General features: G+C 46.2%; 1 protein-coding gene across 8 annotated transcripts in view; it reads right to left on the bottom strand.

The window, feature by feature from the left end:
* Positions 1–19,328, bottom strand: part of FNDC3B (fibronectin type III domain containing 3B) — a 364,378-nt gene that overhangs the window by 89,576 nt on the left and 255,474 nt on the right. For all 8 annotated transcript variants that reach the window (XM_045030459.1, XM_045030460.1, XM_045030461.1 and 5 more), the window contains one exon: positions 2,435–2,559. In XM_045030459.1, the coding sequence (XP_044886394.1) occupies positions 2,435–2,559 (125 nt within the window). The remainder of the gene's footprint in view (positions 1–2,434; positions 2,560–19,328) is intronic.

Genomic DNA, 19,328 nt, shown 5'->3' with positions numbered 1-19,328 from the left:
TAGTAGAAGTCTGTTAACCTCTGTGTGGGCCAGCCATTAGAAGAGGATGAGAGACACAGTTGGCAAGTAGGTTTCAGAGATATTTGCTGAGAACAGAGGAATATTAGTACTTAGGAAATGCGGATTCCATTCCTGGTTTGGAGGGAAGTGTGTTCTAGTAAATACAGACCCTTCTGCTCCTGTCCCCTCTCATATATCCTTGACAAATCTGTCCCCTTGTGTTCCTGTCCCTCCGGCTTCTATTTTCCTCTGCTCTTGTCCCACTCCCCTTCTGTTCTTGTCCCCACCAGCTTCTGTTCTGTGGGTCTGTCCTCTGCTAGCCTGTTCCTCTCCAACCCCCTCCGCTCCTCACCCAGGTCCACACTACAGACCTATATCGGTATAACTACATTGCTCAGGGGTGTGAAAAATCTACACCTCCTGAGTGATGTGGTTATATTGACCTAACCCCCCATGTACACAGTGTCACATTGACAGGAGAGCTTCTCCCATCAACATAGCTGCCACCTCTTGGGGAGGGGGATTAACGACACCGATGGGAGAAGCTCTCCTGTTGGCGTAGGAGTGTCGTCATTAAAGCGCTACAGCTATGCTGCTGTAGCCCTGTAAGTGAAGATAACCCCGGAGTCAGGTTGCTTCCTTTTCCTCCATACTATGTGGGTTCCAGTAGGGGGATCAGTCAGAGAGACCATCTGTTTGCTCTCAGTTCCACAGCAGGCTCATGCTAAGGAGCAACTGGAGGAATAGCCCTGCTTAGCCCCGGAATAGAACATGCTCAGTAGGCTCTCAAGGGTAGAACAGAGCTCTGTGGGGGTAGAACAAGCTCAATGGAGATGGAATGTTTGGAGAATTTTTTAATTAGCCTCTAACAAACCTCTATTGAGGTAAGTGCAAATAGCTACTTTGAGACAACTATCAGTCAAATTTTGGTGGATTTTCACAGGGACAGCAAACGGCAATTCTCTGACCCTAGCACCCTCCCTGCTAATTTTCAAGTCCTTGCTCCAAAGTATGAAAGCATTAGAGCTTCTCCACTAAAAGAGTTATGATATGAAAGGACTGACCATGAATATAACCGCCCCAACCCTCATCTCACTCCCACCTCAATAATGTGAGAAAAATTGGGTTTTGGAACACATCCAGAAGATTAACAAAACTGGGATCTGGCAAACCAGGAATGGGGAGGACATGTTCCAAAACTGAGGACCCTTCACAGACAGTGCTCTGTCAGCAGTCCCCTCTCATTTATATTACACCTTTGCTGATAAGAGAGGGGGTGTTTCAGAGAGAAACGATGATCTCTCGGGGTATGTGGATAAGGGAATCCATGTGCAAACTCTTGAGAAATAAAGGCCAATGATATCTAGAGGAAGAAGACAGACATTAACAGAGTTGCTTTATTAAATCATATACAGCGAGGAGCTGCATTTTCAGGACTTTTAAAACGGCAGACTTTCCCCTCAGAAACACACATATGAATCTCTTTGGGTATCTGTACTTTTTCCCTTCATTCTTTTATTTCCCTCCTCAGCTAAACATTCCAAGTCAGAAAACAACGAAAATGGACTAATAATTTTAAAAATAAGTATTTTTGTACGTTTCAAAAATTATTTTAGCTTGTTCAGTGTACGTCCCCCTTCCTCCAATGAGTTTGTATGCGGGCAAACTCTGCGCCAGCTAAAATCCCCACACAGGGAAACAATTGGGTATACTCTGGCGCTCTAGCTGTTGTAACATCTTCTGTCCAGTGGTTTCTAGCAGCTCCCTGATCTTGCAAAACCCATTAGCCAGAGCTCCCTCTGATTCCCACCAATTTCCACAGGCTTGAACTTAACTGCAGGAGCGAGGGAATGGAGAATTAGGGCCCACCCTGCTAAAACCCCCTTGAGCAGTGTTAGCCCACCCTTGCCCCTATCTGCTATTCCATTTGTTTTACTCTGCTGCTGGCTGAGCCACCTAAGGCTTGCCAAAGGAGGAAGTGAGTACAAACTTTGCTGTAGTGCTGAAAGACGACAAAGGAACATCACTTAAAAAAAAAGCAGGATTCTTTTCTAAATCTGTAACAACTTCTAAAAGCGTGGGGTTTTTTTGGTTCCCTGAGATCCCTAGTGGGAATTTTACATAACAGATGTGTGTTCTTTTGGTATTAGAAACAGGCCACAAAACATCATTTAACACCTCCAAAGGGGTCCGTCCTCTTAGATTCATTTCATCATTCTGAAAACTTCAAGTCAGTTCCCTGTGAGGTGAGTGAATGTTCTCAGAGGATCTATTCTAAGAGCACTATTTGTAGAGCAATAAAACTTCAGCCATTTAATAGAGAGCCCAAAGGGAAAAAATCTAGCAGCCTCTCAGTACAGATACTGTCATTTAGAGTTAAGTCTTTTGAATGCCTTTGCCATGGCAGAGATAACATTGATAAGAAATAACTTACCTAGTGCCTATGTCATTCTGAGCTGCTAATCTGAAGGTGTAGCCCACAGCTGGACAAAGCTTAGTCAATTTGCAATGCTTTTGGCTCCCGAAGTAACATTCTCTGAAACCATTGTTTCTTTTTCCCTAGAAAGAAAACAATCCATTATTGTTTCTTCTCTTAACGTACCTAATGAAATAAATCCAGACATATTTTATTGATCATTTTATTGCTTACTTTCTTAGTCACTAAAATGACCAATTATTGACACTTTTGCACAAATTAGCACCAGCAATATTAAAGAGGTCTAAACAATTTAAGCCAGGCAGCTTCATTTTAAATAGGTTTCTAGTGTGTGACGTATTCAATCTGTAATCAGATTGCCCATAGGGCTTCAATCTTACTCTCATGACACAGTTCTTCCAGTTCTGTAGCATCACTTATAGCGAATCCACCTACTTCAGTAACTCTTCAATTTATCCTATTTATGAATCAAAATCAGTATGAGGACAAACCCAATTAAAGGTGAGATGTTCCCACAAGTCAGTGCCACTTTTCAGCTTGACCAAAGAACTACACAGAGCCTGCAGCTATTAGTCCTTGTAGATCAGGGGTAGGCAACCTATGGCACGCAAGCTGATTTTCAGTGGCACTCACATTGCCCCGGTCCTGGCCACCGGTCCGGGGGGCTCTGCATTTTAATTTAATTTTAAATGAAGCTTCTTAAACATTTTAAAAACCTTATTTACTTCACATACAACAATAGTTTAGTTATATATTATAGATTTACAGAAAGAGACCTTCTAAAAAGGTTAAAATGTATTACTGGCACGCAAAATCTTCAATTAGACTGAATAAATGTAGACTTAGCACAGCACTTCTGAAAGGTTGCCGACCCCCGTTGTAGATGCAATCTTCTGACCTGAACCACAATTTTAATCCCCATTCCAGTTCCTAATTCCCCCCTCCCCCCCAAAAGGGGCTCTCACTCCTCATGGTCAGGAAGGTGCAACATACCAATAATATTCTACAGAGATCAGCAGGGGTCCAACCTTTGGCTCAGCTCTCTCAGCTAAGGCTTCTCCCATCACAGAGGAATATTTGGGTGGTCCAAAGTTGATATAGCCAGCTCCCTTTAGAATAAGTGGCATGTCACGGATAGGAAGGGTGATTATTAGGGATGGAAGAGGTGACGCAGGGCAGACAGCATACTCAGCTTCTGAAGGCATAATTTAGAGCACCTTTGAAGCTGCTCTAAGTAATGCTGGGAGTCATTTCAGGCCCCGACCTACCCAGGCTTGGAGGAACAGCAATGGGGCATAAGAGAAACCTTTCCCCCACGCATCTTCCTTCAGCTGCATCAAGGGAAACTCAGTGCAACTAAGAACTGAGTTTATGGTTTCCAGAAGCCCTTCCCTCCCCCATCCCCTTTTTAATGAATAACTCCCAATCCAATCCCACTCTTAAATATTTCATTCAGTGAAAGAATTGAGCTCAGCTTTACACAAATATATTTCCTCGATATCCTGGACTTTCTATTGTAAGCAACTTTGTTTGCACATCTGGTAACAATCTTCTTGGAAATCATTTAGGTTCTGAATTTAAAGTGGACCTGAAAAAGAGACTGCTTAACCTCAAGTAATGTGATTGGTCTGTAGTGCAGTAGCTTTGAGAGGGCTTTTAGCTCTTCAGTCTAGGAAATATTAATGTAAAATTAATTGAGAATAATGTTCTGAAGCAACAGGACATGGAGAGCAGAACACAGTCCCCTCTTCCAGGGAAGGAACAGTCAGGACCACCCAGAGGATTCAGGGGGCCTGGGGTCTTCGGCGGCAGGGGGCCCCCTGAATCCAGCAATTTGGCGGCAGGTCCCGGAGTGGAAGGACCCCCCCCGCTGTGGGTCTTCGGGGCACTTCGGCAGCGGGTCCCGGAGCGGAAGGACCCCCCCGCCACTGAATTGCCGCCGAAGACCCGGAGCAGAAGCAGTTCCGGGGGCCCGAGCCCTGCGAGAGTTTTCCGGGGCCCCCGGAGCGAGTGAAGGACCCTGTTCCAGGGCCCCCGAAAAACTCTCGTGGGGGCGCCTGGGAAAATTGCCCCACTTGCCCCCCCTCTGGGCAGCCCTGGGAAGAGTCATGCTATTACCCTAAAATTGACCCACAAGCCAACGTAACCCTAGTCTCTGCTACCTCTTCAAATGTGAAAGTCCCACTATACAGCTAGTTATTTTTGTCACCCTTCCCTGGGCCTTTTTAACTTTGTCTTCTATATGGGTAAAATTCACACTGTGCAGAGGGCCAATACAACACCTGTGTGTTTCATGTACTGAATGCTGGGTAATAGCATGAGAGGCTGCCACGTTTCTAAAGCTAAACTGGCTTTTTATTAAATAGAACGATTTATAGAGATGCAAGCCACCTGCAAACAGACTGACCTCCCGGTGCTTCCTCAAAACCCTTCCTTCCTACAACCTGTGCTCCCCTCCCTCCAAGTGCCATGCAGGTTGCACCACTATGCACCACTTAATCCTAGTTTGAGGGTTTCAATGACACCTAAGTGGTAAATAAATCCTTTGCTGGCCCCTCTGCACAGGGGAGAATTTCACTCTTTTCCTTTAGACTGCAACATAGAGAAAAAAGCACAAGAGATGGAAAGGCCCAGAAAAGAAATTTCTTTCCCCAGGTACCAAGCCTGAATAGATGAGTTTGGTGCAGGGGCTTCTCATAAAATCCTCTCCCAGCAAGCCAAAGCAGTAGAAGGTGCGAATGGCTGCTGTCTCTAGCTGCAGGTTCATTAGCCCTTTCCCCATTCCTTCCCTGGCCCAAGATTCAATCATTGGAGTCAGGTTTCAGAGTGGCAGCCGTGTTAGTCTGTATCAGCAAAAAGAATGAGGAGTACTTGTGGCACCTTAGGCCTGGTCTACACTAGGACTTTAATTCGAATTTAGCAGCGTTAATTCGAACTAACCGCTCAACCGTCCACACCAGGAAGCCATTTAATTCGAACTAGAGGGCTCTTTAGTTCGAATTTGGTACTCCACCCCGACAGGTGGAGTAACGCTAAATTCGACATGGCTAGCTCGAATTAGGCTAGGTGTGGATGCAAATCGAACTTAGTATCTCCGGGAGCTATCCCACAGTGCACCACTCTGTTGACGCTCTGGACAGCAGTCCGAGCTTGGATTCTCTGACCAGCCACACAGGAAATGACCCGGGAAAATTTGAATTCATTTTCCTGTCTGGGCACTTTGAATCTGACATCCTGGCTGGACATCGGGGCAAGCTCCGCAGCACCTGCAACGATGCAGAGCTCTCCAGCAGAGGAGTCCGGCCAATCCAAGAATAGAAAGAGGTCCCCAGCATGGACAGACCGGGAAGTCCTGGATCTGATCGGTGTGCGGGGCGAGGAGTCTGTGCTGTCAGAGCTGCGCTCCAGCAAGCGGAATGCAAAGACCTTCGAGAAGGTCTCCAAAGCAATGATAGAGAAAGGATACAGCCGGGATGCAATGCAGTGCCGCGTGAAAATCAAGGACCTGAGACAAGGCTACCAAAAAGTCAGAGCGGCAAACGGACGCTCCGGAGCCCTGCCCCAGACATGCCGCTTCTACGAGGCACTGCATGCCATTCTAGGTGGGTCTGCCACCACTGCCCCACCAGTGACCGTGGACTCAGTGGATGGCATAGTGAACCTGGACAGTTCCTCCTCGATGTTCGCCGATGTGGAAGATGAGGAAGGGTCAGTGGAGGACGGCGCAGGCGACAGCCAACACAATACCGCTTTCCCTGACAGCCAGGATCTCTTCATTACCCTCACAGAGATCCCCTACCAACCCTCCCCGGCCGTTAACCCGGACTCTGAATCAGGGGAAGGATCAGGCGGTAAGTGCTAGAAACATGTAAACATTTATTTTTTATAAAACAGGTATAAAAAAATAGAAATACTATATATAAAATTTTCAATGAAAAACTATATGAAAAGTAGGTCCACACATATAGGGATTGAACAATAATCCTCCAGGGACAATTCAAGAAAGGTCTCATTTAGGTCCTCGAAAAGCCTCCGCAGGAGGTTCCTGGGGAGAGGTGCCTTGTTGGGTGCTCCGTGGAAGCACACTCTTCCGCGCCAGGACATCCTTATGTAGATGGGAATCATCGCCTCCACAAGCATGGCCGCATATGGTCCTGGTCTCTGCAGGGCTTCCCTTAGCATCCGCTCTTTGTGACTCCGAGGGACCCGCATCAGGGTGATCTCGTTCATGAAATGCTGCATCTAATTAGGGCAATTAGTGTATTGTTACTGTTGTGAATGGTTGACTTTTACTTTGCATAACAATGACCCTCGCTTAACAGCCACGTGTTGTAGGCCACATAGGAAAAGCATACATTGATCTTTCCCGTGCACTGGCGGGAGTGGCTGGAAAAGGGTCAGAGTATATGATTTCCAGATTGCCTTTAGCGGGAGGGCACAGCTATCCATTAACTGATAAGCAGAATGTACTGTAAGGCTTACCAGGACTGTCTGCTAGACGGATTCAGCTGTCTCTCCCCACTTGTCCGCTCTCCTGTGCAATGCCGCAGCCAATGAGAGCGTATTCCGAAATCTCGAACTTGACCTGAGATCTCGTGAGACTTGTTGCCCTGTATGGTCTTGTTCAGAGAAACTGACTAGACTGTGTTCACTGTTCGCAAACATGTATCTGTTCAAGGAAATCAGTTACTTTTCCCATCACACAGCTTCGGCTCTTTTCCGGACTGCCCCGGCATCCCCCTCGCAGAGGCTGGCGCAGATTAGGCGGCGAAAGAAAAAGACTAGGGACGAGATGTTCGTGGAACTGATGGCTTGCTCCAGAGCCGAGGCGGCAGAGCAGAGACAGTGGAGGGAGACCCTATGTCAACAGCATCGCACACACATCGAACGGGAGGACAGGTGGCGGCAGGAAGACCAGCAGGCGACTCAAACGCTGCTTGGGCTAATGAGGGAGCAAACGGACACGCTCCGGCGCCTTGTTGATGTTCTGCAGGACCGCAGGCAGGAGGACAGAGCCCCCCTGCAGTGTATCTGCAACCGCCCTCCCCCGCCAAAAAGTCCTGCCCCCCCCTCACCCAAAAGTACAAGACGGAGGGGCGGTAGGGGCCGTGAGAACTGTCACTGCACCACTGCATAGCGGTAATGTACCACACACCTCTCACGCTATAAATTTGTAGAAGTGCTTCCCTTACAGGCTCACCCAGTCCCAAATCCAAGTTTCATCCCCCCAGTGTGTATTAGATTATTAAAAGCTGTTTGCTGTTATTCACTGTTTCGGTCACGTCTTTCGTGTCAGAGGATTTTTTTGTGTGTGTGTGGGGGGATTTATAATTGCACGGTATAGCCTACATTACCAGGGTACAGACTATCGGGGGCAGGATCAACTGCAGGGCACACACACACTGCAGTCAGTAGGCACCAGGGTCACTCTGTGTGGTGTATGCTGCCCCGGGTCATTCTGTGATGTGTATGCTTGTCCAGGGTCCTAGCGCCTGCCACCCCCTTAATGTTAAGGCACGCTGCCCTTACCATGCACTTCCACCGTAGCAACGAGCCTCTCCGCTGCCCTGAGCCCCAACAAGAGCCCTCATCCACGGACAGATACTCACCTTTCCCCCACACCCCTCACCCCTTCCTACGCCCAAACCCGCAGCCCACTGCCGTCATCCAAACCCCTATCCAAAGAAGGCACCACTCGCCCCTTCCTGCAAACCCACCCCTTCCTGCAAACCCTCCCCTTCATGCACAACCACTTGCAACCGTCCCCCACCACAGAGACCTATGTAGGAGCAGGAGGATGTCATTCCTCTATGGAACAAGCGGTCTGTACATCAGTGCACACCATGCCCAGCACAGTATGCGTCCATGTTTCAACACCTGAACAGAAATGCAAAGTAAAACAAAGATTTATTAATGAGTGTTACAATTAATTTGCTTTAAAACGTGCTTTGGAAGTGGGGGAAACTTGGAGAACGGGGTATGTAACCGCAGATCGAAATCGACACATACAGACACAGAACCAGGGTCAGTTTCTCTTGAAAGCAAGTGGAGAGTCATAGGTTACCCTGCTCTCCGAGGAAACTTGCTTTCAAAGCCTCCCGGATACACAGCGCTTCCCGCTGGGATATTCTCTCGGCACGTGTGTCTGGCTGAGCGTAAACTGCAGCCAGGTGATTTGCCTCAACCTCCCATCCGGACAAAAAGGTCTCACCCTTGCTCTCACAGAGATTGTGTAGCACACAGCAAGCAGCAATAACTACGGGGATATTCTTTTCGCTGATGTCCGAGCGCGTCAGTAAGCTCCGCCATCTCCCCTTGAGACGTCCGAAAGCACACTCCACCACCATTCTGCACTTGCTCAGCCGGTAGTTGAAGAGTTCCTTCTCTCTGTCTAAGGCGCCTGTATAGGGCTTCATGAGCCAGGGCATTAGCGGGTAGGCTGGGTCCCCGAGGATCACTGTAGGCATCTGCACATCCCCAACCGTTATTTTGTGGTCCGGGAAGAAAGTACCTGCCTGGAGGCGTTTAAACAGACCAGAGTTCCTGAACACACGCGCGTCATGAACCTTGCCCGCCCACCCAACGAAGATGTTGGTAAAAGGTCCCCTATGGTCTACCAGTGCTTGCAGCACCATTGAAAAGTAGCCCTTTCGGTTAATGTACTCGCTGGCCTGGTGGGCTGGTGCCAGGATAGGGATGTGAGTCCCATCTATAGCCCCACCGCAGTTTGGGAATCCCATCGCGGCGAAGCCATCTATGATGTCCTGGACGTTTCCGAGAGTCACTACCTTTGAGAGAAGTTGCTCAACGATTGCGTGGGCTACTTCAATCACAGCAACCCCCACGGTAGATTTGCCCACGCCAAAGTGGTTCGCTACTGACCGGTAGCTGTCTGGCGTTGCAAGTTTCAAGAGGGCTATGGCCACTCGCTTCTGCACACTCAGGGCTTCTCGCATCCGGGTGTCCTGGTGCTTCAGGGCAGGGGACAGCAAGTCACAGAGTTCAAGGAAAGTGCCCTTACGCATCCTGAAGTTTCGCAGCCACTGTGATTCATCCCAGACCTGCAGCACTATGCGGTCCCACCAGTCCGTGCTTGTTTCCCGGGCCCAGAATCGCCGTTCCACACCATGAACTTGACCCATTGCCACCATGATCTCCACGGCGCGGCGTACCCTGCTTTGTGAGAGGTCTGCGCCACTCTGTGAATTCCTGTCCTCACCGCGCTGCCGGAGCCTCCTCGCACGATTTCTCAGCAGCTGACTGTGGAAGAGGTGGACGATAAGGTGCGAGGAGTTGACAACGGCCATAAGTGCAGCGATGATCGCAGCGGGCTCCATGCTCGCAGTGCTGTGGCGTACGCGCTGTAACCGACAAGAGAAGGGCGCGAACAGATTTCCCGCCGGAGCTTTCAGGGAGGGAGGGCGTGATTGACGGTTCAATGACAACAGTTACCCAAAAGCACCCTCGACACATTTTTCCCCCAGGAGGCATTGGGAGCTCTACCCAGCATTCCAATGGGCAGCGGGGACTGCGGGAACTGTGGGATAGCTTCCCACAGTGCACCGCTTCCAAAGTCGATGCCAGCCCTGTTACTGTGGACTCAGAAATTCGAATTAGTGTATTTACTGTGGATACACAAATTCGACTTAAGTAGATTCGAAATAGTCTTGTAGTGTAGACAAGGCCTTAGAGACTAACAAATTTATCTGAGCATAAGCTTTCGTGGGCTAAAGCCCACTTCATCAGATGCATGCAGTGGAAAATACAGTAGGAAGATATATACGGAGAACATGAAAAAATGGGTGTTGCCATACCAAGTCTAATGAGACTAATTGATGAAGGTGGGCTATTTATGAAAGCTTATGCTCAAATAAATGTGTTAGTCTCTAAGGTGCCACAAGTACTCCTGTTCTTTTTGTCAATCATTGGAGGGTAGCCCATGCAGGGTGCTGACATCCGTGTATTGGTGGAGCTTAAGTCTCTGGTACACTGCTGAGTCATACATAGAGTTCCCCAAATTGTGCCTCCCTCCCCCACACAATGAAATTCCATCAGATTAATTATCGACTTGTCTACACTGTCAAGCTTCTGCGTAGTAAAGCAGCTTTTTGCATTCAAACTACACACTGCCAAGCCACTTTGTGCGCAGAAACTCCTCAGTTGCAGCACTGCAAAAAAACCACCTCGACAAGAGTCGTAAGGCTCAGAGGCTCCAGCGTAGACACTTGATTGCTTTCTGCACTGTAACTGGCCTTCAGAGCTGTCCCATAATGCCTCAAGGGACTGCTTATTTTGAACTTGGCTGCCCCGGAAACATGCGCCCCTCGCCTTTCAAAGCACCTTTTCTGACAGCCTTTGCACGCTGTGCTGATCTACTCTGGGACACAAAGCAAACCATTAATGTGGAATGCTTGTGCTGTTGAACACAGATGGTGTGTGTGTGTGAGAGAGAGAGAGAGATTGCTGTGCAGAGAGCCCAGGAAGAGAGACGGGGGCTGATGTCGGGGTTTTCCCCTCCCCCAGGACTGGTTGCTTCCTGATGGTGTCTGAACTTACAAGACAACATGCTGAAACACACTCTGTCCCCCAAAAGACACTGTCTCTCTTACCCCCTCTATAAACACACACACACTCCCTCCCTCCCCCTTCAGTTGGAAAGCAGCTGGCAATGTAGTAGGATGCCCATGGAACAATGAGATTGGGAAACCTGCATCATGTGATGCTGTGCCTGTACCATGAGGCATTACAAACCCTTCCCAAAGCACCCTGCAGCCAGTTGCACAGTGGGATATCTACCACAATGCACTGCTGTCTTTGCTAATGTCGATGTGCTCCATCATCACAAGCAGCACAATGCGGACATGCAACCACGGTTTAATTCCAGCATTTTAATAAAAGTGGTATAACTTGTGGTGCGGAAACTTTCCAATGTAGACAAACCCTATGTCTAGAGGCCTCTGCAGTTGTGGAAGAAGGGCCAGGATCTTTCCCTGGAGGCAGTGGGACCTGTAATTTTGTTAGCATCGGAGTGTCCTTTCCAAGGATTCTACAAACTGACAACACTTCTGTAACTATTGAACCAAACTACCTTAGTGTAATTGGCACTGATCCTGCAAGGATCATTAACATACTGTATTCACCTGAAAGAAATGAAATGGCTGCTCATATTTACCTTGCACAATACATTAAATGCAACCAACTTATTCCCAAAAAAATGTTAGCAGACCTCAAATTGGCATAATCACAGAAAGATGATTCCAGGAGAATCTTTCATATGTTTTAGTGTCAAATCTAGGTGACTGCATTTCCATAGCAAAAATAGTGGACCCAATTCTCCACTCCTTGATCCTGCACAATGTGGCAGTCAAATGCTTCTATTTTGAACTGGTAGCACTTTGCACTCATCTGGCACACATGTGAATGAGTATACACAGTGCAGTGCACTGGAGAATCAGGCTCCATTTTGTCACTGCTATGGAAGCACATGAAAGGGCCTATATCACAACTCTGAACTTCAAGTTCCTGAGAACGCCCCAAGGAGAGTGTAGCACATCTAGAAAGTATGTGTCCAAAAGCTCAGAACCATCATGCAGACCTCCTGTGATGCACAGAACTTGGAGTCACATAAGGGATGTTCAACACATTGACAAACAGCCCTATCTTACTTTTATCCATACGGTACCATTCTCCATTTGCTCAAGTACTCAGTTTAGTGCACAATCTATTTAGATGTTTCCCAGCTGCCCTGGCTGTAATTCTGCTACACAGCTCAGCTAAATTAAGGGAAAAACACTTTAGGATTCGTGACTCTTATCTAAACTGATGCTTATTTAAAAGATACTTATAAGCTAGAAGTAGTTTATGACATATTAAATCCTTTGACAAACACAGCTATTGGATAGAAAACATCTTGGAGAAAGAATGGTAGGTGACACTTTGCAGTTCAGGGGCAGCATGTCTCAATATGTAGGTTATACAAAATCTTTGCACCACACCCACTGTATTGAAAAAGTGCAAGTTAGAAAGTGCAGGGTTATCAAGAGAAGGTCTTTCTTCTTTTTAAGAAACACTCTTCTTCAGACTCAGATGCTTTTAATGATGATTTTTTTCTACAACCCTTTAAAAACTGTCCTGATTCTATTACGTTTGATGCATTTGCAGCAGTGGTTTTTGTTCCTCTTTTTTTGTTTGAACCTCAACTTTATTGATCATTTTTCTTTGATTATTAACTATTTATCTGGCAGACAAATGCAGACCTGAATGAAAATTCTACCTTTTGCTCCCCTCACCAAAAAAACCTCTTGCGGATTGGAGTGAGCAAATGATGAGTGGATTGATTAAGGCATACAATAAGGAGAGTCCTAGCTGAAAATGAAGCAGTCATGGGAGGTTCTGACACAGCAGTATAAATGCTAATTTCTGAATTAGGAGCCAAGGGCCATCTCCAAAGAATTCCAGCATATTATATCATGCAACTATAATTTTCATAAAGTTTGGTCAAATCTTTGCAATTCTGCAATCTGTTCCCCAACTTCCCTGCCCTCAAAACCCCTCAGCATACTGTAGATGACAATGTTCAACTTTATAATAATATAAATCTGTTCATGTATACATTTGCTGGCAGAGCTGGTATTGCACATTATGCTGACCTAGTCTGCATTTATTGGTATTTCCAATTACTCAGACTGGCTGGTATTTCAGATTCTATTGGCACTAATTGGAGAGGCTGGCTGATATTTCTAATGATCCTGGCATTAATAGCCTGGAAATAGTCCTTTTTTAGAGATTTATGAAAGCTTTAATGCCGGCATAATTTTGGAGAAGAACAGACAAGTTGGCACTGGCTGCTGCCCAGGAGTGGTACAATCTTCCCAGAATCCCCCTCTTATCCTTCAAATATTCAGCTTCCAAGTTTTAATCTTATAAAGTTTCATAAATTGCTTTCAACACACCTCATCATTTCCTCAAACACATAGCACCGAGGGAGGAAAGACATGGACAGCAGCCCGTGACATGTTCACTACTGCTTCTTTCTCCAGTCCTAAATTCCAGGATGCTCAATTCCGCTCCTGATCGTTCCAATGCTAAGTATCTGCTGCAGTGAGAGTCAGAGCCTGCTCCATGAAACTGGATCAATGCAGCTCCACCAGTCTGGTAGAAGTTGCAAATGAATTATAATAGAGAGTAACTGCAACCAGCCGAGTGGATTCCAGAAGGAAATTAAAAGTTTGTGTCCATCTATATTGGAAAGGGCTTTTTTTTTTTTAATAATAAAAAGGCAGGAATGCCTTTGTCTTTTGTATTATTAATCTCAGCCCAATCATCGTTTACCATAGGTTTAGTCCAGGGGTGGGCAAACTTTTTGGCCCAAGGGCCACATTTGGGTATGGAAATTGTATGGCGGGTCATGAATGCTCATGAAATTGGGGTTGGGGTGTGGGAGGGGGTGAGGGCTTTGGCTGGGGCCAGAAATGAGGAGTTCAGGGTGTGGGAGGGGATTCCAGGCTGGGGCAATGGGGTACGGGGGGGGCTCCAGCTGGGGGTGCAGGCTCTGGGCGGGGGCTGGGGATGAGGGGTTTGGGGTGTAAGAGGCTGCTCCAGGCTGAGAACAAGGGGTTAGGAGGGCGGAAGGGGGATCAGGGCTGGGGCAGGGGGTTGGGGTATGGCGGAGGGCTCTGGCTGGGGGTGCAGGATGAGGGGTTTGGGGTGCAGGAAGGTACTTGTGATGATGTATCCCATAATGCTTTATGGGAATATGACATAACTGGAGTAATGTATCTCTGCAAAGGTTGTGGTTTACTGAATCTATTCATCCTATTTGTACACATATATAATTTTTGTACTTGAAGTTATGAATATTAGCTGTATACTTGCTTGATTTCTAAGTAAGCTTTATGAGGCATTTGGTCAGCTTCTTTAGAAAGGAATTTGCAAGGTTAAGTGCCCAATCAAGAAGCACTTGGGGAACAATGCATCTTGGAATGCTCCAATCCACATAAGAAGTCTTCCTGGAGACATACAAGATACCATGTGGGCAATGGCTTCTGCCTGTAAAAACTGTGAATCATGCATGGATGTGTGACTTGCCCAGGTGACTCCAGAACTCCATCTTGGAGCTGGACTTTGCATAGGTGAGGGGAGGGGGTCTCTACCCACAAGAGAAAGTCTATTTAAGCCCGTGGGAGACCCCTCCATTGGTTTTCAGCTGGCTATAGAGAGAGCCTCTCCACCCCAAGGATATCTGAAAGAAACTGGAACAAAGGACAATAACCATAGGGGGTGTGAGTGATTGCTGGACCCAGACTAAAAGGAAACTTGTCTGTAAAAGGAAGCTTATTGGTGAGGTTTTTATCTGTACTCGGCTGTTAGACTTAGATTTGCGTGTTTTATTTAATTTTACTTGGTAATTCACTTTGTTCTATCTGTTACTACTTGGAATCACTTAAATCCTACTTTCGGTATTTAATTAAATCACTTTTACTCATTAATGAACACAGAGTTAATTACTTAATTACTTATTAATTAACCGAGGGGGGGGGGAACAGCTGTGCATATCTATCAGTAAAAGCAGCAAAGTGTCCTGTGGCACCTTATATACTAAGAGACTTATAGACTACGTCTGTTAGTCTATAAGGAGCCACAGGACTCTTTGCAGCTTTTAGAGATCCAGACTAACATGGCTACCCTTCTGATACATATGAGTTTACCCTGTATAAGCGTTATACAGGGTAAAATGGATTTATTTGGGTTTAGACCCCACTGGGAGTTGGGCACCTGAGTGTTAAAGATAAGAACATTTCTGTAAGCTGCTTTCAGTCAAGCCCACAGGTGTTAGGGAACGTGATTCAGACCTGGGTCTGGGTTTGCAGCAGGCAGGGCACTGAAGTCCTAAGCTGCCAGGGCAGGAAAGCAGGGGCAGAAGTAGTCTTGGCACATCAGTTGGCACCTCCCAAGGGGGTTTCTGTGATCAAACCCGTCACAGTATTCTGGCCTTGACCGATGGGTTTGGAGGGTGAATCAGGACTGGGGCAGGGGTGCAGGCTCTGGGCAGCATTTACCTCAAGTGGCTCTTGGAAGCAGCGGCATGTCCCCACTCCGACTCCTACGCGGAGGCGCGGCCAGGCAGCTCTGCTGCATGCTGCCCCATCTGCAGGCGCCTCCCATGCAGCTCCCATTGGCATGGTTCCCGGTCAATGGGAGCTGTGGGGCCGGCGCTTGGGGTGGGAGCAGCATGTGGACCGAAGCACCCTGGCTGTCCCTACATGTCGGAGTCAGAGGGGGGACATGCCACTACTTCTGGAAGCCGCGCGGAGCAGGCCCCGACCCTGCTCCCTGGCTGGAGCACCAGACCGGGGCAAGCCCCAGACCCCGCTCCGCAGCGGGAGCTTGATGGCCGGATTAAAATGGCTGATGGGCCGTAGTTTGCCCACCCCTGGTTTAGTCAGTGTCTGTTCAAAAAGGGGATAAGGGAAAATCTGAGCCACAGGGAGGAGTTTTCACGAATGGCTAGTTCATTGCCATGCTTACTATAGCTGACCCCATATCACAGGGAGCCCAGCTAGAGTTCAGAAGTTCTCTGGAATCCCATCTGAATTCCAAAAGAGTTGAAAAGAGGGCCCAGTTCTGATCCTCTCGAAGGGGAGGCTCTATTAAGCAGGCATGGGTATATAGCAGTAGGCACTGAGTTGGAGCAGTACTTCGTAAAATGCACAGATTTTATTGTTAAAAACCAGTCACTATTAAACCTTCAATTATTTTAGGGAAACCATTTTTACTAGTTAAATTCTGAAACCTTTATGGGTCTGGGAGCTCAGTAGGAAAAAGAAAATAAAGGTGCCACTCTAATCTTTGTCATTCTTTACAATTTTCAAATTCTACTAACTGAACAAGCAAACCAACAAACATTAAAGCCAGCCTAATCCAAATAGGAAAAAAGAAAAAAATAATAATTCCTAATCTGGATTGCAGTGTTGTTATGTTGATGTTCTTAGTCTTTAGTTTCTTCTTATCATATTGGTAGCAGACCCTGCAGCTGAGGAAATCCTTCAAATCCCTCATTTGGGGGAAAGAAGAAGAAAGCAGGATAAAACTGGCATATAGAAATATTAACGAAAGTAATAACGCTCCTGCTATATGAATAGGATGCAACACCCCTTGACTTCAACTACCTGAGAGCACAACTCAGTGAGTCTGACCACCTTTCTAGCAAGAACGCAATATCTGCAATTCCACTAAAGTAACAAATGCCAGTTTATTTGTGCTGTGATCTAAAACTGGTGATCCCAAAGGGTTAGTGAGGATTTTGGAAATCCCCACAAGATGATGCAGGAAACCAGATAATAAAAAACACACCCCTCTAGGTCAATTCAGGTCTCTTCGTCTAATCAAACCTGTATCCCTTGAGAAGAAACAGTTTTAGAAGAGAATATTGACCCTATATCTCTTACACAGGCTCTCAGGGACCACTGTCATGTGCCTGGTACAGATAAAAACTGTTCGGAATCCAAGCTGGATCCTAGTCCCAAATTGCCCACGTATGTGAAGCATTAGGCTGCACAATTGGGCCTTCTGGATAGTAACTGCCACATTTATTCTCTGTCCTACTGAGAAAATAAAATGATAATTCACAGTAGAGGTAATGATCTGCTCTTTTTGGAAGACAAGACAATCTGACTGAATGTTCTTTGGATAGCTACTTGAGCCACTTCAGGAGAGCCTTGGGAATGTGGTATGTACACCCCACACAAGGGCAGTTCTGTAGTCCCGTGTGCTATGTGTTCGTGTGCTATGTCCTGATGAAGTGCTAACGAGACCAGCTGAAATCTTTAAATAAACACAAGCCTGGAAGTGTCAGTGACTGTGGCCATCAATGGATTTAAAGTGCAGTCCTCTTGCTGCATTTTAGGGTACTGCCTAGTCCCCTGACTGGCCAGTGTTATATCCTTCCTGCAGCAACAGTTTATTTTTAAATTTGAAAATGGTGCTATCTGCATTCCTGGAAGCATTTTAAATGCTCACAATCTAACTGAAGACAGCCTGTAAAACAATAAGGTTTTGCTTCAGACAGAGTTTAACATTAGACACACTCCAAGGTTTGAAACATACCACAGAGTGATAGCACCTGTTGCTGGTTGCTGCTATAAAGTGATAATAGGCTGCTAAAAAAAACCATCATTAATGTGAATAGATTGCATGCTTTGTTCAGAAGTGGTTCTGTGGCAGTCCCATGCTTTTTCCAGGGGGAATGTGCCAGTTTGCATGACTTTTGGCCCCGTGCCTTCCCTTGATCAGTTTTATTGCTCTCTGGTTCTCACAATGCCGATTTTGTTTCTGTAGCGTGAAGCTTTACTCTTCCAGGAGTAGGTCTGATAATCTGTATTGCAGTTCCCATGTTCAGAGGGCTTTTCACAGGGAACTCTCACACCATCCCTCATTATGAAGGGGCGTAATTTTTTGAAGGCAGATTATCAAATAAATACAATTAGAAAGCCACCCTGAGAATGGTAGATTTCTCATTTTCCATTCATGCACAGTTCCTTCTGCTTACAGACATAATTTAATTTCCTTCTCATCACTGATTTTCCTGTGTTTATATTTTATTCTGTACCCTGTAGCTAATGAATATTGCTCTAGCTGAGACCTGGCTAAGCCTTTGCTGTTTCCTGGCAAGTGTTCTCCTCTTCCCCTATTTGTGTCTTGATTTCACTGAGATACAGTACAGCATTGTAACAGAAAGTCTGTGTTTTCCCCTACATACATTTGGCATAACTACATGAGAGGGTATAGAATACTGAGTGTGCACTCTGCTACGTACTTGGATGCCATAACTCGTATAGTGAAATATGAATGCAAGTATACAGAGACATCAGTGAAATGTCAAATGAAGGAATCAATGCCTTGTCTTCCGGAATACATTTCTTTCAGATGGAAAAACAAGTTCCTGCAGAGACAACTGTCCTCTTGCACATCACCTCCTGTACTTTGGACCATAATCTATTTTCAGGTCACACATCAATTCAACAGTCCATTTCTGTCTGCTAATATTATTTTTTCGACCAAAATACTTCTGTGTATGCATTCCTATCTGACCACTAGAGTATTGCAACAGCCATCTTGTTTGCTCCCCACTTTCAGTAGCTCTATATTTTAATCCACTCAGAGTCATGTCAAATCATTATGAGGCATGCCAACTTATTGTGTCCATTATTCTCTCTCATCTTCACTGGCTGAGGATCCATTCATGGATCCAACTGCAATGTTATTACTAGGGAAGAAATGTAATCTAGTAGCTAGACCAGGGGTAGGCAACCTATGGCATGCGTGCTGAAGGCGGCACACGAGCTGATTTTCAGTGGCACTCACACTGCCCGGGTCCTGGCCACCAGTCTGGGGGGCTCTGCATTTTAATTTAATTTTAAATGAAGCTTCTTAAACATTTTAAAAACCTTATTTCCTTTACATACAACAATAGTTTAGTTATATATGCTAGACTATAGAAAGAGACCTTCTAGAAATGTTAAAATGTATTACTGGTACGCAAAACCTTAAATTAGAGTGAATAAATGAAGATTTGGCACATCACTTCTGAGAGGTTGCCGACCCCTGAGCTAGACCAAAGGTCTAGGAGCCAGGACTTAGCTGAAACACTGTGTTGCCTGGGGCAAATTACTTGAGACTCTCTGTACCTTAACTTACACTTCTGCAGAAGAGTAGTAGTACTACACATCTTTAAAAGATAAAAATGCTATTTAAATGCAAAGTATTATTATTATTCTTGGTTAAAACCCTTTCTATGTTATTATTTAAGAGCTCTGTAACAGTGAGAATGTTTCCATGGTCCTCTGTGGGTTCTGGATCAGGCTCTAAGGCAGATGATAGAAATTTACACCCT

Source organism: Mauremys mutica, chromosome 9 (genome assembly GCF_020497125.1).
Source record: "Mauremys mutica isolate MM-2020 ecotype Southern chromosome 9, ASM2049712v1, whole genome shotgun sequence".
NCBI lineage: Eukaryota > Metazoa > Chordata > Testudines > Geoemydidae > Mauremys > Mauremys mutica.
The sequence above is the reverse complement of the archived record's forward strand: the minus strand, read 5'-3'. Positions and strand labels throughout refer to the sequence as shown.